General features: G+C 39.1%; 1 protein-coding gene across 1 annotated transcript in view; it reads right to left on the bottom strand.

Moving 5' to 3' along the window:
- The window catches only part of RPS6KA6 (ribosomal protein S6 kinase A6), a 201,726-nt gene that overhangs the window by 75,813 nt on the left and 99,175 nt on the right, over window positions 1-26,738 (bottom strand). The window contains exon 9 of the mRNA XM_081115464.1: window positions 86-228. Within this exon, the coding sequence (XP_080971590.1) occupies window positions 86-228 (143 nt within the window). The remainder of the gene's footprint in view (window positions 1-85; window positions 229-26,738) is intronic.

Genomic DNA, 26,738 nt, shown 5'->3' with positions numbered 1-26,738 from the left:
TATTAAAAATGGATAGATAATAAATTAAAGTTCTAAGCAGTATTAATTTTATATTAGCAGAATTTTTTAAAATAACACTACTTACCATAAGTACACCATATGACCACCAATCAGCACTCTGGGAATGACCTCTCCTATTTACTACTTCAGGAGCCATATACTCCACCGTACCACAAAATGAGTAGGCCTTTTTTTCTTGATCTACTGATTCTTTGCTGAGTCCAAAATCTGTAATAACATTGTTACACAAAAAATATATCTGAAGATCTTCAGAAAATAGAAAATGCCAAAAGAAACAAAATTATGTATTTAAACCTTAAAATTATTCATGGATGGACTGTAATTACTCTTAAGCTATGATACAAATAATGGAAAATAGGCTGTATTTAATAATAAGAGCAATTTAAAGATTTCTCAGTTACATATCATCTCAAAACATATTTTCTTCATGTCTATACTTGAATATCATTCAACAATTTTGAGACAACAATAATTAAAGCAAAGCTGTCATAGTGTTTAAAATGTAAGACAAAAAAGAGGTTAGAACTTAAACTTTTTTAAATATTGAAAAAGTTTATTTTGCTTTGGCTTTGGTGTCTTTCCATTTTTGTTTAATGCCTTCAAAGAACTAAATGTATCAATACATAAATAATAATCTTATTTCTATGTATTAGCAATGAAAAATTAGAAGTTGAAAATTTAAAAGTACCATTTATAATACTGCCAAAATAACAAAACAAAACAAAACAAAAACACACCCTTGAAATTCACGGGTCTAAGTATACAAAGTATATGCAAATCTGTACAATGAAAACTTGAAACATTGATGAAAGAAAACAAAGTAGATCTAAGTATATGGAGAGATATACTATGTGTATGGTTTGGAAGAATCAAGTCTGTTAAAGATGTCAGTTCCCCCAAAACTGATCTAAAGATTCAATTAATCTTTAATAAAATTCTTAGCAAGATTTATTTTCTAGAAATCAACAAGTTGAATTTAAAATTTATATTAAAAGACAACAGAATAGCCAAACAATTTTGAAAAAGAATAACAAATTCAAAGGACTTATATTAACTAACTTCCGTACTTATTATAAACCTACAGTAATCAAGACAGTGTGGTATTGAAGAAAAGCTAGACATATAGATATAAATAAATGAACAGGACAGCATCCAAGAATAGACTGACACATACAGTCAGTTCTGCTATAATGTTTGTTTTATAAATGCAAATTTTATCCAATGGAATTGATACATTAGGAAGCAATTTGAGGATAACACAAATTTGAATCTCAAATTTTATGTGCAATTTTGTTTGCAAGAAGCCCTAGATAAAACACTAAAAAAATTGCACCTAGCTGATCCAAGCCAAGTAGAAATACATACATACACACACCACAAACATCTACCAACTATTTCAGCTCATCATGTGTGTTATGATGACCTGTAGTGCTACACTTCTGTTGACCTGTAGTGCTACACTTTCCTCTCAATTCCAGATAATCTACCCTCCACTATTTTATAATAATGTACAAACTACAAACTTTCTTACGTTAATTCTACAAGCAAATTTAAGGATTTTCCAAGTTAAGGTAGCATGTTTATTGTAATATTTATGTAACCTTAATAATTTAGAACATGTAAAACAATGCTATCATTTTTGTTCATTTCCTACATTTCTCAAATGTGTCACTGGTCATTTAGATTACTGCTAAGCCTCTAACCCCATTTTTGCCATAAGCCCTATTCTTTTTATTATGCAATAATGCATAATGCAATAATTTTTAAGATCACAGGTGTTGCATTATAATGAAACTGGCTATATATTGTGGATTGATTTCTGACAAAGGCTTAAAAGCAATTCATGAAGAAATGTCAGTCTTTTCAACGAATGGTGCCAGAACAATAGGATATTGATATAAAAATATATCCTCAAACTACACATAAACATTAATTCAAAATGAATCACAGAACTAAATGTGAAATGTAAAACTTAAAGTTGTAAAATTTCCAGAAGTAATATAAGAGAAAATATTTGTGATCTTGGATTCGGAAAGAATTTCTTAGATACAACATCAAAAGTATAATTTGTAAGAGAAAAATGTTGAAAACTGAACTTCATGGAAATAAAATACTGATTTTCAAAGTTATCATTCAGTAAGTGTAAAAGAAGCTATACATTGAGAGAAAACATTTGCAAATCACATATCTGATAAATGACTTGTACTTCAGAGTATATTAAAACACTCAGAAATTCAATAATAAGAAAACAATTTTTTAAATGGAAGAAAAATCTGAACAGACACATATATAAAGACATAAATACATAAGAAGACGATCAATATCATTAGTTATTAGGGAAATGCAAGTTAAACCACAATGAGATACTACTACATGCCCATTAGTAGAGCTAAAATAAAAAATGCTGGAAGTAACAATAATGGGTACATACAAAGCAACTGGAGCTCTCATACATTGCTAATGGGTATGCAAAATGGTACAGACTCATTGGAAAACATTTTGGAGGTTTCTCATTAAGGGAAACTTAAACTTACCACATGACAAAGCAATCCCACTTCTTTGGTATTTACTCAAGTGAAATAAATGCTAATGTTCATGTAAAACTTGTACATAAATATTTATGGTGGCTTTATCCCTTACTGATGAATTAAACAGGAAATAACCCAAATGCCCCTGGATTGGGGATCAAACAAACCATGGCACCATTATAAAATAGAACACTACTTAGCAATTTTTTTAAAAATTATTGATACATGCAACAATAAGAATGAATGTCAAATTTACTACACAAAGTAAATGAAGCCAAATTCAAAAGATTATATATGCTAAAGTCTATTTACATTGTGGAAAAGGCAAGCATAGGGCCAGAAAGCAGATTGGTCATTGTGTATGGGTAAAGAGAGGACTATATAATAAAAGGCTAATATGCAAGTCAACCGAACTGTGGAACGACCAGTCGCTATGATGCGCATTGACCACCAGGGGGCAGATGCTGAATGCAGGAGCTGCCCCCTGGTGGTCAGTGCACTCCCACAGGGGGAGCACTGCTCAGCCAGAAGCCGGGCTCATGGCTGGAAAGTGCAGCGGCAGTGGCGGGAGCCTTTCCTGCCTCCTTAGCAGCACTAAGGATGTCCGACTAATGGCTTAGGCCTGCTCCCCAGGCCTAAGCCAGCAGTCTGCCATCCCCCGAGGGCTCCTGGACTGTAGGAGGGCGAAGGCCGGGCTGAGGGACCGCCCCCCACCATGCAATGGGCCTCTAGTTAACTTATAATGGGGAAATTTGGAAGGTAATGATGGAACTTTTAATATCTTGATGATGGTGATGGTTTTAAGACTGTATGCATTTGTCAAAGCTTGCAAAACTATATGTGAAAGAGTAATTTTTCTTAAACTCTGTATTTTGAGACTACTGCAAATTTATTGCAGTTATGTGGAATACTACAGAGATCCTGTTTACCCTTCACCCAGTTTCTCCCATGGTGACATCTTATAAAAACTATATTATAATATCCCAATATTGACAATGATGCTGACAAGATGCAGAATAATTCCATCACTATAAGAATCCAAATAGTAAGTTTTACTCTGTGTAGGTTATATCTTTATTCTATAAATAAAGAAAGCTATAAGCCCAAATTGTTTTATAAATAAAATATCAACATTAATACTTAATTTTCAAGGCCCTAGAAAACTGATTTTATAATCATGCTCAATATTTTCATTGAAGTGAAATAAACCAGTCAGTGAAAGATAAATACCACATGATGTCACTCATTTGTGGAATATAAAGAACATTATAAACTGATGAACAAAAAATAGATACAGAGGCAAAGAAGCATCGAACAGACTGGCAAACTACAGCGGGAAGGCAGGGGAGGGTTGGTGAGGCGGTAAGAGATCAACCAAAGGACTTGTATGCATGCATATAAGCATAACCAATGGACGCAAGATACTGGGTGAAGGCATGTGCCAGGGGGTAGGTGAGGTCAATGAGGAAAAAAGGAGACATATGTACTACTATTTGTAATACTTTAAAAATAAGATAAAATTTTAAAAAAAGTTAAGAAAAGAAAAAACTATTTTTATATAATAACTAAATATATTATGATATTCAGTTTATTTAAAAATATTTTCAATGTCCTATAATGTTATTTCTCTATATTTTGAGACTTTAAACTCTACACAACCAATTTAAAACGTAAATGTAATAAAAGTTCATTTTCAAGTTCAGTTCAGCTGAATATGACAATCCTGTAGAGAAGAACATTGACATTGTTGGACATCCCAGAGAGAAGAAAGGGAAGATAATTTTCTTATCCTTGATTACTTTTCAGAGATTTATGCCACTTCTCAGAGGTCGTTTGTGGTACTATTTCTGAAAAAAATGATATTTAACACTAGAATTTGCTCAGCAATGAACTGAACATTTATTTTACAATATTACGGGTTAGCTACAGGATTTTAAAAATATATATTAATCAGTGGTTTTTCCAAGTCACTAATTTGAAATAAAAATAAAGTGTAGAAATCAGCTAAATCAAGGTTTTTTGGTCGTGGGGGCCATGGGGAAGTATATTTGTGCAACCATAAATGACTGTTTAATTAGACTTTAAATTTTAAAAGCACACCCAGAACAAAACAAGTTAATGAGTATGTATTATTAGTAAAGGTAATCTCAGTGATTTATTTGAAAATAACAATAAAAATACTTAAAGTCATTTTCTTACATATATATTTTCTCTTAAGTATTCAAATAAATCACAATGTGATTTAAATTTCTGACACTGTATAGATTCTTTTGAAGCATCCATCTTATATAAAAACTGATGTTTGAAATTTTAACCCTGATAGTATGGCTTCTGTAAATGCTTGCTTGCTTAAATAATAAGAAAAATAAGATTACTCCCATTCCAGAGAGGCCTTAAACTATGCCCCAGACAGAGTTGTCAGTGCTGACACCAGGCCAGGTCTTGAGATATGGTCTCATGGCCCCTTCCCAGCATGCAGGCCATCTTTCTCAGAAGGCCTGGAAGTCTCATTCCACATTTGGGAGACAAAGGACTGGAAAAAGTATAAATAAAGAGAGTTTCTTCCATGTTGGGGGACCCAGAATTTGAAAGACACATTTTTCTCTGGGCCTGCACAGAATTTAATAATAAAATGTAACTCCCTTTCTCTAAGCTTGGCTTGTTTTTTCTCCGGTCTTCTGCAACAGTTTCCATCTTTATATAGAAATTACTCCTGGATTATGCCCCTCAGAAACATATAACTGTAACCACAGACAGTTAAAATCAATTGTGTGTTCAATTTTTAATTTGTAATGGCATATTATGAGTAAAAATTTTTTATAAACTAGTGAAGTCATATTATACAGTTTTTATACACAGTAGTGGGGGTATTAGATAAAAAATTAAGACATGAAGACATTATATATAATATACAAGCAAATATGCAAGTATGTTTGGGGTATCCACTCTCATTCTACTTCAGTACTTCTGCTATACAAGCATAATCTTAGTATGAGGTAAATCAAGGTCAAAGCACAGTAATATCATGGAACCTTTCTACAGTCCACTGACATTCAGAGCAACCTGTTAAACATTAGGTTCATTTTTGTATCTGAAATAATTTTAAAGTGTACTTGTAAAAATAAGGTATTGCCCTCTACTAAGATTATTCTGGGGAAACTCAGAATGCTGATGAAGGCCCTACTTAGATGAGACACTCCTAAATCACTACAGCCCACTGCTATTATTGACAAATAGTTATTAATCTGGTACTTTTGACTATAGTATTCAAAATAGAAAGAAAGAAATATAAAGAGAATGAAGGAAAGAGGGAATGAAGGAGGGAACACCCATAGAAGGTAAGAAAGCAAGAAAGAAAAGGAAGAAAAAGAAGACAAGAAAGAGAAAGAAAGGAATACATAATGGGAAATTGAAGAATAAAAAGTATTCTTAAGGAAGTAAGAAGATGGCAGCGGAATAGGCAGACGCGTCCCAAGGTTTGTCCCGGAGCAAATAGAATGAGCAGCTGAAACAAATAACACCCACCCCGAATTGGTGAAGGAGACTCAGCTGGTGAGACAGTTTGCAGGCGGGAAGGGCAGAGTTCCCCTGGAAAGGTAAAAACCAGAGATCTGGGCAGGAAAGTTTGCCAGACCTCTGAGCCCAGAGGGTCAGAGGGAAACCTCGCGGCACCCAGTCGCGTCCCTTGGGACAGGCACAGCCTCTGACTGAGGAAAGGAGATCCGCAGGACTGTTGGCGCTGGGGGATTTGAGATCTGGGTGCCATAATTACGAAAGACTGAGCCCAGAGGGGGCAGCCTGAAGCGCTGACCAGACCATGCAGTGCCGGTAAGAGAGGAGCTCACAGAGACTCAGTCTTCCCCGTTTCTGTGGCTGGTGTTTTGTTTTCTTTTGTTGTTGTTGTTTTTTGTTTGTTTTTTTTCTTTTCACTGAACCCTGTTCATAGGAGATTTCGGATACAGACACTCACCCATGCTGAGGAGCTGGAGAAGGTGTGGATGAGTGGAATCTGGGGAGAGGCTGGGGAGAGAAGGGGGTCCAAGAGAGGTGGCAGCAAGTTGTGTGCTGAGTCACGCCTGAGCCCAGGACTTGGGCAGCCATTTTCTCCTGAGGATATAACCCCTCCCTCCAGTCCCCAAGCAAGGAATACAGCCACACCCAGATTCCACCCTGAATGGTACAAAGGATTAAAATAATTTGATTATGCCCTGACTGGTTTTGCTCAGTGGATAGAGCGTCGGCCTGTGGACCAAACCGAAGGGTCCCTGGTTCGATTCCAGTCAAGGGCATGTACCTTGGTTGTGGGCACATCCCCAGTAGCGGGTGTGCAGGAGGCAGCTGATGGATGTTTCTCCCTCATCGATGTTTCTAAGTTTCTATCCCTCTCCCTTCCTCTCTGTAAAAAATCAATAAAAATATTTTTAAAAAATATATATTAAAAAAATAATTAAAAAATAATAAAATAATCTGATCAGTCCCTGGGAGTTAACAGGTTCTGGCCTAAAGAGGGGCCTTCAGTCCCAGAAACAGGAAAAAAAATCACAGACATTCCAGAAAACTTAAGCCAGCCAAAGGAATGACATTTCAATTTTTCATTTTTATTTTTTTATTATTATTTCGCTAGCTCTTTTTTTATTTTCTCTTTGTTTTCCTTTTTTTGTTTGCTACTCTTTTTTTGTTATTGCTTGAAGTATTACAAAGGGTATTACATATGTGTCCATTTTATCCCCCCGCCCTAGACAGTCCCCTAGCTTCCCCTATCCCCCAGTGTCTTATGTCCATAGGTTATGCTTATATGCATGCATACAAGTCCTTTAGTTGATATCTTACCCACCTACCTCCAGCCCCCCAACCCTCCCCGGCCTTCCCGCTGCAGTTTGACAATCTGTTTGAGGCAGCTCTGCCTCTGTATCTATTATTGTTCAAAAGTTTATAATGGTCTCTATTATCCATGAATGAGTGAGATCATGTGGTATTTTTCCATCATTGACTGGCTTATTTCACTTAGCATAATGCTCTCCAGTTCCATCCATGACGTTGCAAATGGTAAGAGTTCCTTCCTTTTTAGAGCAGCATAGTATTCCATCCTGTAGATGTACCACAGCTTTCTAATCCATTCATCTACTGATGGGCACTTAGGCTGTTTCCAGATCTTAGCTATGGTGAATTGTGCTGCTATGAACATAGGGGTGCATATATCCTTTCTGATTGGTGTTTCTGGTTTCTTGGGATATATTCCTAGAAGTGGGATCACTGGGTCAAATGGGAGTTCCATTTTCAGTTTTTTAAGGAAACTCCATACTGTCTTCCATAGTGGCTGCACCAGTCTGCATTCCCACCAGCAGTGCACAAGTGTTCCTTTTTCTCCACATCCTCTCCAGCACTTGTCGTTTGTTGATTTGTTGATGATAGCTAGTCTGAGAGGTGTGAGATGGTACCTCATTGTTGTTTTGATTTGCATCTCTCGGATGATTAGTGACTTTGAGCATGTTTTCATATGTCTCTTGGCTTTCTGAATGTCCTCTTTTGAAAGGTGTCTATTTAGGTCCTTTGCCCATTTTTTGATTGGATTGTTTATCTTCCTTTTGTTAAGTTGTATGAGTTCCCTATAAATTTTGGAGATTAGGCCCTTATCAGATATGACATTGGCAAATATGTTTTCCCACACAGTGGGTTTTCTCGTTGTTTTGTTGATGGTTTCTTTTGCTGTGCAGAAGCTTTTTATTTTGATGTAGTCCCATTTGTTCACTTTCTCTTTAGTTTCAAGTGCCCTAGGAGCTGTATCAGTGAAGAAATTGCTTCGGCATATGTCTGAGATTTTGTTGCCTTTGGATTCTTCTAGAATTTTTATGGTTTCCTGTCGTACATTTAAGTCCTTTATACATTTTGAGTTTATTTTTGTGTATGGTGTAAGTTGGTGGTCTAGTTTCATTTTCTTGCATATATCTGTCCAATTTTCCCAACACCGTTTATTGAAGAGACTATCTTGGCTCCATTGAATGTTCTTGCCTCCTTTGTCAAATATTAATTGAGCATACTGGTTCGGGCCGATTTCTGGGCTCTCTATTCTATTCCATTGATCTATATGCCTATTCTTGTGCCAGTACCAGGCAGTTTTGAGAACAGTGGCTTTGTAATACAACTTGATATCTGGTATTGAGATCCCACCTACTTTGTTCTTTTTCAGGATTGCTGCAGCTATTCGGGGTCTTTTTTTATTCCAGATGAATTTTTGGAGAGTTCGTTCTAGATCTATGAAGTATGCCGTTGGTATTTTAATGGGAAGTGCGTTGAATTTATAGATTGCTTTGGGTAGTATGGACATTTTAATGATGTTGATTCTACCGATCCACGAACACGGTATGTTCTTCCATCTGTTTATGTCTTCCTCTATATCTTTTTTCAACGTCCTGTAGTTTTCTGAGTAGAGGTCTTTTACCTCTTTAGTTAAGTTTATTCCTAGGTAGCTTAATTTTTTTGGTGCGATGGTAAACGGGATTGTTTTTATAATCTCTCTTTCTGAAAGTTCACTATTGGTGTATAGAAATGCCTCAGATTTCTTGGGGTTAATTTTGTATCCTGCTACATTGCCAAATTCATGTATTAAGTCTAGTAGCTTTTTGATGGAGTCTCTAGGGTTTTGTATGTATAATATCATGTCATCTGCAAATAAGGACAGTTTTACCTCTTCTTTTCCAATTTGGATGCCTTTTATTTCTTCTTCTTGCCGAATTGCAATGGCTAACACTTCCAGTACTATGTTGAACAGGAGTGGTGAGAGGGGGCATCCCTGTCTTGTTCCTGTTCTTAGGGGAAATGGTGTTAGTTTTTGTCCATTGAGTATGATGTTGGCTGTGGGCCTGTCATATATGGCTTTTATTATGTTGAGGTATGATCCATCTACTCCCACCTTGCTGAGAGTTTTTATCAAAAATGGGTGTTGAATTTTGTCAAATGCTTTTTCTGCATCAATTGATATGACCATGTGGTTTTTTTCTTTCAATTTGTTTATGTGATGTATCACGTTTATTGATTTGCGGATATTGTACCATCCTTGCATCCCTGGGATAAATCCTACTTGGTCATGGTGTATGATCTTTCTGATGTACTGCTGGATCCGATTTGCTAAGATTTTGTTCAGGATTTTGGCATCTATGTTCATGAGGGATATTGGCCTGTAATTCTCTTTCATTGTGTCGTCTTTATCTGGTTTTGGTATTACGGTGATGCTGGCTTCATAGAATGAGCTTGGAAGTGTTCCTTCCTCTTGAATTTTTTGTAGTAGTCTAAGGAGGATAGGTTTTAGTTCTTCCTTGAATGTTTGGTAAAACTCCCCTGTGAAGCCGTCTGGTCCTGGGCTTTTGTTTGATGGAAGCGTTTTGATGACTGCTTCATTTTCTTCCATAGTTATTGGCCTGTTGAGATTTTTAGATTCTTCCTGATTGACTTTTGGAATGTTGTTTTTTTCTAGCAATTTGTCCATTTCCTCCAGGTTGTCTAGTTTGTTGGAGTAGAGCTGTCCATAGTATTTTTTAACAATCATTTGTACTTCTCTGGGGTCTGTTGTTATTTCGCCTCTATCGTTTTGATTTTGTTTATTTGGGTCCTCTCTCTTTGCTTCTTGGTGAGTCTGGCTAGAGGTTTGTCAATCTTGTTTATCCTTTCAAAGAACCAGCTCTTGGTTTCATTGATTTTCTGTATTGTTTTTTTGGTCTCTATGTCATTTATTTCTGCTCTAATCTTTATTATCTCCTTCTTTCTGCTCACTCTGGCGTTTTCTTGTTACTCTCTTTCTAATTCTTTGAGTAGTAGAATTAGATGATTTACTACCATTTTTTCTTGTTTTTTGAGGTAGGCCTGTAGAGCTATAAACTTCCCTCTCAGGACTGCTTTCATTGTGTCCCATAGGTTTTGGATTGTTGTGTTTTCATTGTCATTAGTTTCCAGGATATTTTGAATTTCTTCTTTGATTTCATTGGTAACCCAATCAATATTTAATAGCATGCTATTCAGCTTCCAGGTGTTTGAGTATTTTGGGTTGTTTTTATTGTAGTTTATTTCTAATATTATGCCATCATGGTATGCGAAGATGCTTTTTATGATTTCAATCTTCTTGAATTTGTGGATACTTTGCTTGTGACCCAATATGTGGTCTATTTTTGAATATGTGTTATGAGCACTTGAGTAGAATGTATATTCCGTGGCATTGGGGTGAAGTGTTCTGAATATGTCTATTAAGTCCATCTGATCTAGTGAGTCATTTAGGATTGCTGTATCTTTGCTGATTGTTTGTCTAGAGGACTTATCCAGTGCTGTCAGTGGTGTATTAAAGTCCCCTACTATGATTGTATTGTTGTCGATCTCTCCTTTGATATCTTCCAGGAGTTTTTTTTTATGAATTTGGGTGCTCCTGCATTGGCTGCATATAAATTTACCAGAGTTATATCTTCTTGTTGTATTGATCCCTTTAGTATTATGAAGTGGCCTTCCTTATCTCTTGTTATGGCCTTCACTTTGAGGTCTATTTTGTCCAATATAAGTATTGCTACCCCCGCTTTCTTTTCCTTTCTATTTGCCTGAAAGATATTTTTCCATCCTTTCACTTTCAGTCTGTGTGAGTCCCTTCTAATGAGGTGGGATTCTTGTAGACAGCAGATGTATGGGTCATGTTTTTTTATCCATTCAGCCACTCGATGTCTTTTGATTGGAGCATTTAGTCCATTTACGTTTAAAGTTATTATTGAAAGGTACTTGTTTGTAGCCATTTCTTTTTTTGTGTGGCTGTTTTCTTTCTGAGCTTTTTATTTCTTATTTTTATACCAGTCCCTTTAGCATTCCTTGCATTGCTGGCTTGGTGGTGATAAACTCCCGTAGCCTTTTTTTGTCTGTGAAGCTTCTTATTTCCCCTTCAAGTTTGAATGATAGCCTTGCTGGATAGAGTATTCTTGGATTCAGTCCTTTGCTTTGCATCACTTTGTAAATTTCCGTCCATTCTTTTCTGGCCTGATGTGTTTCTGTTGAGAAATCATTTGACAATCTAATGGGAGATCCCTTGTATGTAACTTTCTGTCTCTCTCTTGCAGCCTGTAAGATTCTCTCTTTGTCCTGAACGTTTGCCATGGTAATTATGATGTGTCTTGGTGTGGGTCTTTTCGGGTTCACCTTGTTTGGGACTCTCTGGGCTTGTGTGACTTTTTTCTTCCCCACCTCAGGGAAGTTTCTGATATTATTTCTTCGAATAGGTTTTCTAATCCTTGTTCATCCTTCTGTTGTTCTGGTACCCCTATTATTCGTATGTTGTTTCGTTTCATGTTGTCCCAAAGCTCCCTTAGGCTCTCCTCCTGTCTTTTAATTTTTTCCTCCAATTGCAGTACATTTTGGGTGTGTTTTGCTTCCTTGTCTTCTAATTCACTAATTCGGTCCTCCTCTTCTCCTAGTCTACTGTTGATACTTTCAATGGAGTTTTTCATTGCAGCTATATCACTTTTCATTTCTTCTTGGGTCTTACTTAAGTTGTTGATTTTTTCATCTGTTTCTTCTAGCTTCTTCCATATGTTATCGATTTTTTCATCTGTTTCTTCTAGCTTCTTGCAGAGGTTGTCGATTTTTTCCTCTATCCGGTTTATGCACTCTAGGATCCTTATTCTGAATTCTTTTTCTGTCATGTTGCATGCCTCTGTATTACTTAGCTGCTTTTCTGGAGAGTCCTCCTCTTTCCTGTGGGGGTTTCTTTGTCTACCCATGTTTGATCTCACTGACATATCTAGACGTTGAGTGGTTCAGTGGTTGCTCCCTTGGTGGCAGTGACTCCTTGGTCTGTGGTTGTTCTTCGGGCGGTTGCGGTAGCAGCTGCTCTTCAGTTGGCAGCAGCTCCTCTGGTGGGTGCTGTTCACAGCTTTGGTGGCTCTTCTGGCTGGTGGGGCGAGGTTTCACGTACAGGTGCTGTTCCTCAGCAGAGAGTGAGGTGCTCAGGAGGTTGCTGTTGCTTGGATCTGCTGCGTTGATTTAAAGGCACAAAATACAACACAACAAGGCACCACGTACCAGGCACTATACACAAATATATTCACGATATTAATAACCCCACATAAATGTGACCACCTGAATTAAGAGAATTAGGGGATAAGGAAGAAGGAAGAGAAAAAGATAAAACAGAAACAAAGAAAAGAAATGTAGTGACCAAAAAAAGGAGTGCAAAAATGAAATTGGGAAAAAGAAGGGGGGAAAATAAAAGTGAGAAAAGAAAAGAAAAGAAAAAAAGAGCGAAAAGAGAGAATGAAGTGGAAGAGAGGAAGAGACTTTTTTATATTTGGAGAATACTCCTATAGAACAGCCATGAATCCCAACAAATTCCAGCAACAGCTCCCTGGAGATGAGTGCAAACTAGAAGCAACCAATAATATAACGATGAAAATAGAATGGAGAACACTAATCCCAAAATAATAAAGAGAAAATAAAATGGCACTTTAAAAAAAATTGTAAAATGGTAGCAGTAATAATACTGGCTAAAAATAAGAAGGAAGTAATTAAAAGTGTAAAATCAGGTGATAGAAAATGAAGAAAAAAAAGAAAAGAAAAGAAAAGAAAAGAAGAAGAAAGAAAAAGAAGAAGAAAAAAAAGAAAAAAAATTGGTTTCTTAGTTAAAAGGTGAAAAAAGAAAAAAAAATGCAGTAGTGAAGGTCCTTCAGTTCTTCTATTCTTCAGTGTGGCTCGCCTTAGACCTGCCAGGTATTCAGGAGAGTGTTGAGTTTCCCTGCAATACACAGTTCCTCTGTGTTGTAAACCACAGTCCTTATTTTAAAGCAGGCCACATTTGTTTCCCAGACTGCCTTATTTTGGGTTTAGCAAAGAGTCAGTTTGTGGGTCAGCCTCTGGGTGGCAGTGTTCTGGGGTTGGCCTCTGAGGCTATAGGGCCTCTCTGTCCAGTGAAAGTTCACTCCCCAGAGCTGGCTGCGTAATAGTTATTACTGGCGCTGTGTTGTTGCAGGGATTGAAAATCCCTCTATAGGCCAGACCCTGTTAACTCCCAGGGACTGATCAGGTTATTTTAATCCTTGATCTCATACAGGGTGGAATCTGGGTGTGGCTGTGCTCCTTGCCTGGGGGCTGGGGGGAGGAGTCTCACTCTCAGGAGAGAATGGCTGCCCCAGTCCTGGGCTCAGGGGTGTCTCAGCACTCAATTCGCTGCCACCTCTCCCGGCCCCCCTTCTCTCCTCAGTCTCTCCCCAGATTCCACTCCTCCGCACATTCTCCCTCTCTTCAGCACAGGTGAGTGTCTGTATCCGAAATGTCTCATGAACAGGATTCAGTAAAAACAAACAAACGCCGGCCTCGGAAACGGGAAAGGCTTGGTTTCTGTAAGCTTCTTCTCTTACCGGGACTGCATGGTCTGGTCAGCTCTTCAGGCTGCCCCCTTTAGGCTCAGTCCTCTGTGATCACAGAACCCAGCTCTCAATTCCCCTGGTGGCGCCAGGAATCCTGCGGTTCTCCTTTCCCCCGTCAGGGGCTGTGCCTGTCCCAAGGAATGCGGCTGTCTGCCACGTGGTCTCCCTCCGACTCTCTGGGCTCCGAGTTCTGGCAAACTTTCCTGCCCAAATCCCTGGTTTTTTTACCTTTCCAGGGGAGTTCTGCTCTTCCCGGCTGCAAACCGTCTCACCAGCTGAGCAATTTCGCCAATTCCGGGTGGATGTTACTAGTTTCAGCTGCTCACTCCATTTGCTCCAGGACACGACCTGGGACGCATCTGCCTATCCCGCCGCCATCTTCCTTCTCCTGCTGCTCTTTTTTTGTTTTTCTTTGTTTTCCTTTTTTGTTTGTTGCTTTATTTTCTACTTCTTCTCACATTATTTTTTCATCATTCAATTTTATTTTATTTTTACTTGTTATTTTCTATTTTATACAATTTTTTAAATCAATTTTTTGTAAATATATTATTTTGTTCCCCTTCTGTCTCTTCTTATCTACTCATCCCTTTTCTACTTCCTCTATACTAAAGTGAGGTCCTCCCCATATTTATCTAATTCTTAACCTTATTTCCTGTATATCATCTCAGCCTCTACAGATTCTGCCCCCACCCTCCCTCTTTACTGGGTGTTTGGTGTTTTTATTTGTTTCGTTTATCTATTGGTTCTGTGGTGTTCTCTCTCTCTCTCTCTCTCTCTCTCTCTCTCTCTCTCTATATATATATATATATATATATATATATATATATATATATATATATATATTGGTGTCGTGAGTACATTCTTGCTTTGTTCCCTTTGGGTCATGTCTTGTTAAGGTGAATTTTATCCTTTCTGGCTAAACTGCTAGAGAACAAGCCACATAACCAGACACCTGGAGAGGAAACTTCATTAACGAACGGGTCAATTACACCCTAGACCCAGCTACAGAGGCAGGAAGAAAGCAGCAGTGAGGGTGCAAAAACGGAGTGTGTGGTTGTGTGTGGTGTGTGTGTGTGTGTGTGTGTGTGTGTGTGTGTGTGTGAATGAGGCACAGTTAGACCCAGCAGGACCTGCAGGGGCAGGCTAACCGGGCTAGCCTAACTAGGTAGCCTCTGCTACCATTGCAAACAGGACCAGGAGGCCAGCTCTTCTTCAGAGGCCTTTCCTTTTTGAAGGCGAGAGCTGATGCAACTGAGAGCCCAGCCTCACCTCCACCCAGGGTGCCCTCAGGTAACACCTGGGACTCTACAGCCACCCCTGCCAGGGACCTGATACCTTGGCTGTGTTTCCACAGTCACTGAGTCTCCAGCCACCCTGGGCGCAAGTTCCTGTGAGTTCTGAAACATGCTCCCCTCTGACCAGCCCAACGCTTTAGTCCAGGGCACTGCAACCACGTGAGCAGCATGCTCATGTGGCCTGCCCTTGTCCAAGGAGTAGCAGCTGTGTGAGCGGCCCACTCCCCCAGTCCGAGGAGCAGCAACCATGCGAGCAGCCCAACCCCTCCGAGGAGGAGCAGCCGCACGAGCAGTCTGCCTACATCTGAGGAGCGGCAGCCCTGCACAGCCAGCCCCCATCTGAGGAGCAGCAGCTGTGCACAGCCTGCACCCTGCATCAGTCCGAGGAGAAGCAGCTGCACAAGCATCTTGCCCTCATTCAAGCAGCAACAGCCGCACGAGCAGCCTGCCCAATTGAGGAGCAGCAGCTGTGTGAGCAGCCTGCCCCCATCCGAGGAGCAGCAGCAGCCCACCCTGGTCCGAGGAGCAGCGGCCACACGAGCAGACCGCCCACTCTGAGGAGCGGCAGCCCTGCACAGCACACACCGGTCCAAGGAGCAGAGCCACACAGAACCTGCACCTGTCCGACAAGCAGCAGTAGGGTGAGTGGCTTGTCCCCATCCGAGGAGGAGCAGCTGCGCAAGCAGTCCACCCCTATCCGAGGAGCAGCAGCCTTGCAATCAACCTGTCCAAGTCCAAGGAGCAGTAGCCCCACAAGCAGCCCACCACATCAGAGGAACAACTGCTGTGTGCATCCAGCCCCCTTCCAAGGAACAGCAGACACGTGAGAAGTCCACCCCAGTTCAAGGAGTAGCAGCTGTGTGTGTAGCCCACTCCCATCCAAGTAACAGCAGCCTCATGATCAGCACACCCTCTGTCTGAGGAACAGCAGCTGAGAGAGAAGCCTCCCCCCACCAGCCAGAGGAGCCACCACAGCTGTGAACAGCACCCACCAGAGGAGCTGCTGCCAACTGAGGAGCAACTGCTACCACAACAACCCGAGGAGCAACCGCAGCCCGAGGAGCCACTGACACCCAAGGTGCATCCCCTGTATAACTCAACATCTAGATCTGTCGGTGAGATCAAACATGGGTAGACAAAGAAACCCCCAAAGGAAAGAAAAAGAGGACTTGCCAGAAAAGCAGCTAAGTAAAATAGAGGCATGCAACATGTCAGAAAAAAAAATCAGAATAAGGGTCCCAGAGTGCATAAACCAGATGGAGGAAAAAATCAACAACTTATGCAAGAATCAAGAAGAAATGGATGAAAAAATTCAATAACTGATGTAAGAATCAAGAAGAAATGAAGAGTGATATAGCTGCAATAAAAAACACCATGGAAAGTTTCAACAGTAGAATAGGAGAAGTGGAGGACCGAATTAGCGGATTAGAAGACAGGGAAACAAAACACACACAAACTGAACTGAAATTGGAGAAAAAAATTAAAAGACAGGAGGAGAGACTAAAGGAGCTATGGGACAACATGAAACGAAGCAACATACGAATAATAGGGGTGTCAGAACAACAGGAAGAGGAAAAAGGGTTAGAAAACCTATTTGAAGAAATAATGTCAGAAAACTTCCCTGAGGTGGGGAAGAAAAAAGTCTCACAAGCACAGAGAGTCCCAAAAAAGATGAACCCCAAAAAAGACCCACAGCAAGACACATCATAATTACCATGGCAAATGTTCAGGACAAAGAGAGAATCTTAAAGGCTGCAAGAGAAAGACGGAAAGTTACATATAAGGGATCTCGAATTAGATTATCAAATGATTTCTCAACAGAAACAGATCAGGCCAGAAAAGACTAGAGGGTAATTTACAAAGTGATGCAAATTAAAGGACTGAATCTAAGAATACTCTATCCAGCAAGGCTATCATTCAAAATAGAAGGGGAAATAAGAATCTTCACAGACAAAAAAGGCTAAGGGAATTTATCACCACCAAGCCAGCAATGCAAGAAATGCTAAAGGGACTGGTGTAAAAAGAAGAAATAAAAAGCTAAGAAAGAAAACAGGCACAAAAAATAGAAATGGCTACAAACAAGTACCTTTCAATAATAACTTTAAACGTAAATGGACTAAATGCTCCAATCAAAAGACATCGAGTGGCTGAATGGATAAAAAAAACATGACCTGCCGAGACCAGTTTGACTCAGTGGATGGAGCGTCGGCCTGCGGACTGAAAGGTCCCAGGTTCGATTCTGGTCGGGGGCATGTACCTGGGTTGCGGGCACATCCCCAGTGGGAGATGTGCTGGAGGCAGCTGATCGATGTTTCTCTCTCATTGATGTTTCTGGCTCTCTGTCTCTCTCCCTTCCTCTCTGTAGAAAATCAATGAAATATATTAAAAAAAAAAACAACAACAACAACAACAAAAAACATGACCTGTATATTTGCTGTCTACAAGAGACCCACCTCAGAATAAGGGACTCGCACAGACTGAAAGTGAAGGGATGGAAAAATATCTTTCAGGCAAATGGAAAGGAAAAATAAAATCTGGGGTAGCAATACTTATATTGGACAAAATAGACCTCAAAGTGAAGGTCATAACAAGAGATAAGGAAGGCCACTTCATAATACTAAAGGGATTGATACAACAAGAGGATATAACCCTGAGAAACATATATGCACTCAATGCAGGAGCACCCAAATACATAAAAAACTCCTGGAAGATATCAAGGGAGAGATTGACAACAATACAATTATAGTAGGGAACTTTAATACACCACTGACATCACTGGATAAATCCTCTAGACCAGTGGTCGGCAAACTCATTAGTCAACAGAGCCAAATATCAACAGCACAACGATTGAAATTTCTTTGAGACTAAATTTTTTAAACTTAAACTATATAGGTAGGTACATTGTTATTAACTTAATTAGGGCACTCCTAAGGCTTAAGAAGAGCCACACTCAAGGGGCCAAAGAGCTGCATGTGGCTCACGAGCCGCAGTTTGCCAAGAGCCGCGGCTCTAGTCAAAAAATAAGCAAAGACATCAATCCTAAATGACTCACTAGATCAGATGGAATTAATTGCATCTTCGGAACATTTCACCCCAAAGCCACGGAATATACGTTCTTCTCAAGTGCACATGGGACATTTTCAAAAATAGACCACATATTGGGTCACAAGCAAAGTCTCCCCAAATTCAAGAGGATTGAAATCATACAAAGCATCTTCTCAGACCACAATGGCATAATATTGGAAAATAACTATAATAAAAACAACCCAAAACACTCAAACACTTGGAAGCTGAATAGCATGTTATTACATATTGATTGGGTTACCGATGAGATCAAAGAAGAAATTTAAAACATCCTGGAAACTAATGACAATGAAAACACAAAAATCCAAAATCTATGGGACACAATGAAAGCAGTCATGAGAGGGAAGTTTATAGCTCTACAGGCCTACCTCAAAAAACAAGAAAAAATGGTAGAAAATCATCTAACTCTACATCTCAAAGAATTAGAAAGAGAGCAACAAGAAAAGCCAAGAGTGAGCAGAAAGAAGGAGATAATAAAGATCAGAGCAGAAATAAATGACATAGAGACCAAAAAATCAATACAGAAAATCAATGAAACCAAGAGCTGGTTCTTTGAAAGGATAAACAAGATTGATGAACCTCTCACCAAGAACCAGAGAGAGGACCCAATTAAACAAAATCAGAAATGATAGAGGCGAAATAACAACAGACCCCACAGAAATACAAATGATTGTTAAAAAATACTATGAACAACTCTACTCCAACAAACTAGACAACCTGGAGGAAATGGACATATTCCTAGGAAAATACAACCTTCCAAAACTCAATCAGGAAGAATCTAAAAATCTCAATAGGTCAATAACTATGGAAGAAATTGAAGCAGTCATCAAAAAGCTTCCAGCAAACAAAAGCCCAGGGCCAGACGGCTTCACAGGGGAGTTTTAACACATATTCAAGGAAGAACTAAAACCTATTTCCTCAAAATATTCGAAAAAATTCAAGAGGAAGGAACACTTCCAAGCTCATTCTATAATGCCAGCATCACCCTAATACCAAAACCAGATAAAGACAACACAATGAAAGAGAATTACAAGCCAATAGCCCTCAAGAACATAGATGCCAAAATCCTCAACAAAATCTTAGATATCGGATCCAGCAGTACATCAGAAAGATCATACACCATGACCAAGTAGGATTTATCCCAGGGATGCAAGGATGGTACAATATCCGCAAATCAATAAACGTGATACATCACATAAACAAATTGAAAGGAAAAAAACCACATACTCATATCAATTGATGCAGAAAAAGCATTTGACAAAATCCAACACCCATTTTTGATAAAAACTCTCAGCAAGATGGCAATAGAAGGATCATACCTCAACATAATAAAAGCCATATATGAAAAACCCACAGCCAACATCATACTCAATGGACAAAAAGTAAAACCATTTCCCTTAAGAACAGGAACAAGACAGGCATGCCCACTCTCACCACTGCTGTCAAACATAGTACTGGAAGTATTAGCCATTGCAATTAGACAAGAAGAAGAAACGTAAGGAATCTAGATTGGAAAAGAAGAAGTAAAACTGTCTTTATTCTCAGATGACATGATATTGTACATAAAAAACTCTAAAGATTCCATCAAAAAACTATTAGACTTAATAAATGAATTTGCAAATGTAGCAGGATACAAAATTAACGCCAAGAAATCTATGGCATTTCTATACACCAATAATGAACTTACAGAAAGAGAAACTAAAAAAGCAATCCCATTTACCATCGCACCAAAAAAATCAGGATACCTAGGGATAAACTAAACTAAAGAGATAAAAGATCTCTACTCAGAAAACTACAGGACATTGAAAAAAGATATAGAGGAAGACATAAACAGATGGAAGAACATATCATGTTCTTGGATTGGTAGAAACGACATCATTAAAATGTCCATACTACCCAAAGCAATCTATAAATTCAACACACTTCCCATTAAAATACCAATGGCATATTTCACAGACATAGAATGAACTCTCCAAAAATTCATCTGGAATAAAAACGACCCCGAATAGCTGCAGCGTTCCTGAGAAAGAAGAAAAAAGTAGGTGGGATCTCAATACTAGATATAAAGCTGTATTACAAAGCCACTGTTCTCAAAACTGCTTGGTACTGGCACAAGAACGGGCATATAGATCAATGGAATAGAATAGAGAGCCCAGAAATTGACCTGAATCAATATGCTCAATTAATATTTGACAAAGGAGGCAAGAACATACAATGGAGTCAAGACAGTCTCTTCAATAAATGGTGTTGGGAAAATTGGACAGATACATGCAAAAAAATGAAACTAGACCACCAAATTACACCATACACAAAAATAAACTCAAAATGGATAAAGGACTTAAATGAAAGACGGGAAACCATAAAAATAAAAATAAAAAAAAAAACAAACAAACAAAAAAAAAAAAACTAGAGGAATCCAAAGGCAACAAAATCTCAGATATATGCCAAAGCAATTTCTTCACCGATACAGTTCCCTAGGCATTGGAAACTAAAGAGTAAAATAAACAAATGGGACTACATCAAAATAAAAAGCTTCTGATCAGCAAAATAAATAATCAACAAAACAACAAGAAAACCCACTGCGTGGGAAAACATATTTGCCAAAGTTATCACCGATAAGGGTTTAATCTCCAACATTTATAGGGAACTCATACAACATAACAAAAGGAAGATAAACAATCCAATCAAAAAATGAGCAAAGGACCTAAAAAAACACTTTTCAAAAGAGGACATTCAGAAAGCCAGGAGACATATGAAAACATGCTCAATGTCACTAATCATCCGAGAGACGCAAATCAAAAGAACAATGAGGTACCATCTCACACCTGTCAGAATGGCTATCATCAACAAATCAACAAACGACAAGTGCTGGAGAGGATGTGGAGAAAAAGGAACACTCATCCACTGCTGGTGGGAATGCAGACTGGTGCAGCCACTATGGAAGACAGTATGGAGTTTCCTCAAAAAGTTTAAAATGGAACTCCCATTTGACCCAGTGATCCCACTTCTAGGAATATATCCCAGGAAAATAGAAACACCAATAAGAAAGGATATATGCACCCCTATGTTCATAGCAGCACAATTCACCATAGCTAAGATCTGGAAACAGCCTAAGTGCCCATCAGCAGATGAATGGAGTAGAAAACTGTGGTACATCTACCTGATGGAATACTATGCTGCTGTAAAAATGAAGGAATTCTTATCATTTGTAACAGCATGGATGGAACTGGAGACCATTACGCTAAGTGAAATACCCCAGTCAATGAAAGAAAAATACCACATGATCTCACTCATTTATGGATAATAAAGACCATTATAAACTGATGAGCAAAAATAGATACAGAGGCAGAGCAACATTGAACAGACTGTCAAACTCCAGCGGGAAGGCCGGGGAGGGTTGGGGGGAGGGTAAGAGATCAACCAAAGGACTTGTATGCATGCATATAAGCATAACCAATGGACACAAGACACTGGGGGGTATGGGAGGCTATGGGAAGGTCAAGGGGTGGAAAAAAAAGGAGACATATATAATACTCTTTGTAATACTTTAAGCAATAAAACAATAAAAAAAGAGAAAGAAATGATATGGTTGATAAAATTATCCTACTAGAGAAATGAATCATATTTGCTATATAAAAAAAGTATTCTTAAAATACTTGCTGTGAATGGTCACACTTTAACAAATATTATTGGAATGTTGAGAGATTAAATCTGTAAGTTTATTACTCATTACAAAACTCTAAATTAGGATATAATCATAAAACAGTATAAACTATCTAAGGTGTATTATTGCTCACATTTTAAAGATACTCAATTAAAATTTTAAGTATACATATATGGGAATTTTTCAAGATGGCTGCAGAATAGGTGGAAGCTACACTCACCTCCTTCCAGTGCCAAACCAGATTTACAGCTAAATTACAGAGTAATCAACCTAAATAACAAAAATGAAGGTCAGCTGAACAGGAATATTATATCCAAGGATTAATAGAAGAAGCTACATAGAGACTGGTAAGAAGGGCAAAGTGGAGAGGTCTGGCCCCTGCACCCATGATGGTAGCTGAGAAGGTGAAAGGAAAGCTGCAAAAGTCCCCCATTGGGAGCATGGGCTTTCAACTCCATGATGAGACCCCCCAACCCAGAGCACCAAGACTTGGTGGGAAAAAAAGCCTGCATAACATTTAGCAGTAAAAATTAGTGGGGATTCTGTCTGCAGGGAATAGAGGGTCTCCTAGAATGCTAACACACAGGAGCTGGTTCTCTGGCACTTACCTGGGGCTCTGGTAGAGGGAAGGTGACTCAGGGCATAGAGCCATCACAAAGAGAAAAGCTGGGTGACACAGCCCCAAAGTGAGATCTGAAAGGTCCACTAATAAGATCTCGGTCCTGAGTCAACATCCCACACCACTCTCAGGTACCATCTATCCAGGGTTAGGCACTCTTATTTTTACACAGCTTGGGGGAGTGCACTAACAGTTCTCCACTTACTGGTGATACCACTCTGCCAAGCTTGAGTCTGGCAGAAAGTCCTGTTGGCTGCAACCAACAGGGACATTGGTGGATCTTTCTCTGGAGAAACTACAGGCAGACCCTCAGACAGACACTGAACTGTAGGGCTTAGGAATGGTGGCCAGTCTTCCTTTCCAACCTGTAGGCTCAGCCAGCACCACCCCTAACAGGAGACAGTTTTGTTCTATCTTCCCAAGTCCAGATGGCTGCAACCTGCTGATCTCAATTCCACTGGGGAAGGAAGGGCCACCAAGAGTTGGGACATTTGAAGCACATCTCCCTCAGAGGCTCCAGTCTGGGGCTCAAGTGGGTGAAGCTTGCCCTGCTCCAGCAGGCTTGGCTGGCACCTCCCCTAATGGAAGAATATCTTGAACTGGTTCCCAAGTCCCAGTGGCTCCATCCTGCTGAGCTCAATTCCATGGGGGGAAGAGAATTCCAGTGAGAACTGGGACCTTTGAAGAATGTCTCACTCACAGCCCTCACCTGGGTCTCTAACAGCAGCTCTAGAACAAAGGAGAGGCGAGAAACTTTCCTGTCTCCCACAGGGTTAGCCAGTAACACCCCAAAAGAAGACTGCCTTGATCTGTTTTCACAGATCTCAATGGACCCACTCTACTGATCTCAGCTCAGTGGGAGGAAGGGAATGCTGCTCAAAGATGGGACTTCTGGAGTGGGTCTCCCTCACAGGCTCCAATCCGGAGTTCAAGTGGGCAGGCTGTGCAACTAAGGGGAGGCATGGAGCTTGACCCTGCTCCTGCAAGATCACTCAGAGCCACCTCCAATAGAGGACAGTTTCTATTTGTTTTCCCAAGTTCCAGTGGCCCTACCCTGCTCATCTTGTTCCTGTAGTGGGGATAGCTGGCTGATCCCAACCTGAATTGATGGTGCACTCCTATTGGGGGAGCTAGAGTTAGAGACTCTATCAGAGACTCAGTGGTATGGCTCTGAAGAAAGGACCACTTTCTCTCCACTGAGAGGCTGACCATACTATCCCCAAGTAGAGGACTCTACTAACACTGTACTCCATACCCAGTCATCCAGCCCTACATAAACAAATGGAAGAATATAACGTGTTCATGGATTGGTAGAATCAACATCATTAAAATGTCCATACTACCCAAAGCAATCCATAGATTCAATGTAATCCCCATTAAAATACCAATGGCATATTTCACAGACCTAAAACAAACTCGCCAAAAATTCATTTGGAATAAAAAATGACCCCAAATAACCTCAGAAATCCTGAGAAAGAAGAACAAAGTTGGAGGGATCACAATACCAGATATCAAGCTATATTACAAACCCACCATTCTCAAAACTGCCTGGTACTGGCACAAGAACAGACAGACTATGGAACAGAACAGATAACCCAGAAATCGACCCAAGCCATTATGCTCAATAAATATTTGACAAAGGAGGCAAGAGCATACAATGAAGTCAAGACAATATCTTCAATAAATGGTCTTGGGAAAATTCTACACAGCAAAAGAAACCATCAACAACACAACAAGAAAGCCCACTGAGAACATATTTTCCAATGTTATACCAGGGGGTGTAATCTCCAAAATGTATAGGGAACTCATACATTTTAACAAAAGGAAGATAAACAATCCAATCAAAAAATGGGCAAAGGACCTAAATAGACACTTTTCAAAAGTGGACATATATAAAACCAAGAGACATATGAAAACATGCTCAAAGTCACTAACCATCTGAGAGATGCAAATCAAAATGACAATGAGGTACTATCTCACACCTGTCAGAATGGCTATCATCAACAAATCAACAAACAACAAGTGTTGGCGAGGATGTGGAGAAAAAGTAACTCTCATGCACTGCTGGTGGGAACGCAGACTGGTGCAGCCACTGTGGAGAACAGTATGGAGTTTCCTCAAAACAATGAAAATGGAACTCCCATTTGACCCAGTGATCCCACTTCTAGGAATATATCCCAAGAAATCAGAAACACCAATCAGAAAAGACATATGAACCCCTATGTTCATAGCAGCACAATTTACAATAGCTAAGATTTGGAAACAGCCTAAGTGCCCATCAGCAGATGAGTGGATTAAAAAACTGGGTATATCAACATAATGTAATACTACACTGATGTAAAAAAGAAAGAACTTTTAACATTCACAACAGCATGGATGGCCTTGGAGAGCATTATGCTCAGTGAAAAAAGCCAGTTGCAGAAAGATAAATATCACATGAGCTCCTTCATTTGAGGAATATGATGAACAACAAAAACTGATTAACAAAAATAGATCCAGAGACATAGAAGCATGGAACAGACCATCAAACCTCAGAGGGAAGGAAGGAGAGGGTGTGTGTGTGTGGGGGGGGGCGTGGAGGGGGTAAGAGGTCAACCAGAGGACTTACATGCATGCATATGAGCATAACCAATGGACATAGATATTAAGGGGGTGAGGACATGTGCTACATGGTGAGAGTGGCCGGAGAGAAGTCTAAAGGGGGAAAAGGAGACATATGTAATACTATAAACAACAAAGAATAATAATAATAAAAGAACAGACATATAGAGCAATGGAATAGAACAGAGAGCTCAGAAATAAACCCACACCTTTATGGTCAACTAATATTTGACAAATAAGGTAAACACATACAATGAGGTAATGATAGTCTCTTTCATATATGGTGTTGGGAAAATTGGACAGATACATTCAAAATAATGAAACTAGACCACCATCTTATACCATACACAAGAATAAATCCAAATGCATTAGAAACTTAAATGTAAATATTGAAATTATAAAAATCCTAGAAGAAACATAGGCAGTTAAATCTCAGATATTTCTTGAAGCAGTATTTTTGCAGGTATATCTTCTAGGGCAAGGGAAACAAATAAAAAATATGAAACTATATCAAACTAAAAAGTTTTTTCACAGCAAAAAATCCCATCAACAATCGTGTGGTGATTGCAATGGGGAGGTGAGATGGAAGGAGGTGGAGAAGAATATAGTGAGTATAAACATTGATGGACAGAGACTTGACTTGGAATGGTGAACACACAAAACAGTATACAGATGAAGTGTCATAGAATTGTGCCCCTGAAATCAGTATAATTTTGTTAACCAGTGTCACCACAATAAATTCAATTTAAAGGAAAAGAATGAAAAGATAATTTGAAAATCAAGAGTGATGGGCTAGGGAAGAGAGCTGCCAGCTAATGAATATCTAACTTCTTAACCCATAATGCTATTTAATAATACTCCATCCCATTTAGAAATAAAATATATTGTAATTATTTATTATAAAAGTGAAAAGATAACCCACTGAATGGGAGAACATATTCACCAATGATACATCTGATAAGTGGTTAATATCCAAGATATATAAAGAACTTATACAACTCAATACAAAAAAAACCACACAAACAATTTTGTTAAAAGATGGGCAAAGATCCAAATGACACTTTTCTCCCAAGAGAACATAGAGATGGCCAATAGACATGAAAATGTGCTAAAGTAACTAGTTATCACAGAGATACTAATTAAAACCACAATGAGATATCACCTCATGCTATTCAGAATGTCTATCATAAATAAATCAAACAGCAAGTGCTGGCAAGGATGTAGAGAAAATGAAACTTTCATGCGTGGTTGATAGAAATGCAGACTGGTGGAACCACTGTAAAAAACAATATGGAGTTTCCTCAAAAAATTAAAAGTGGAACTGCCTTTTAAGCCAGAATTTCCACTGGATATGTATCTGAAGAGACCCGAGACCCTTATTCGGAAAAATATTTGTACTCCCCGTTCATTGAAGTTTTATTTGCAGCGGCTCTGGAAACAGCCGAAGTATCCATCAGTACATGAGTGAATAACAAAGCTGTGGTAATTTACCACAATGGAATACTACTGGGCCATAAAACAGAAGGAACTCTTATTCTTTCT

The sequence above is a fragment of the Myotis nattereri genome (genome assembly GCF_964212035.1).
Source record: "Myotis nattereri genome assembly, chromosome: X".
Taxonomy (NCBI): Eukaryota; Metazoa; Chordata; class Mammalia; order Chiroptera; family Vespertilionidae; genus Myotis; species Myotis nattereri.
The sequence above is the reverse complement of the archived record's forward strand: the minus strand, read 5'-3'. Positions and strand labels throughout refer to the sequence as shown.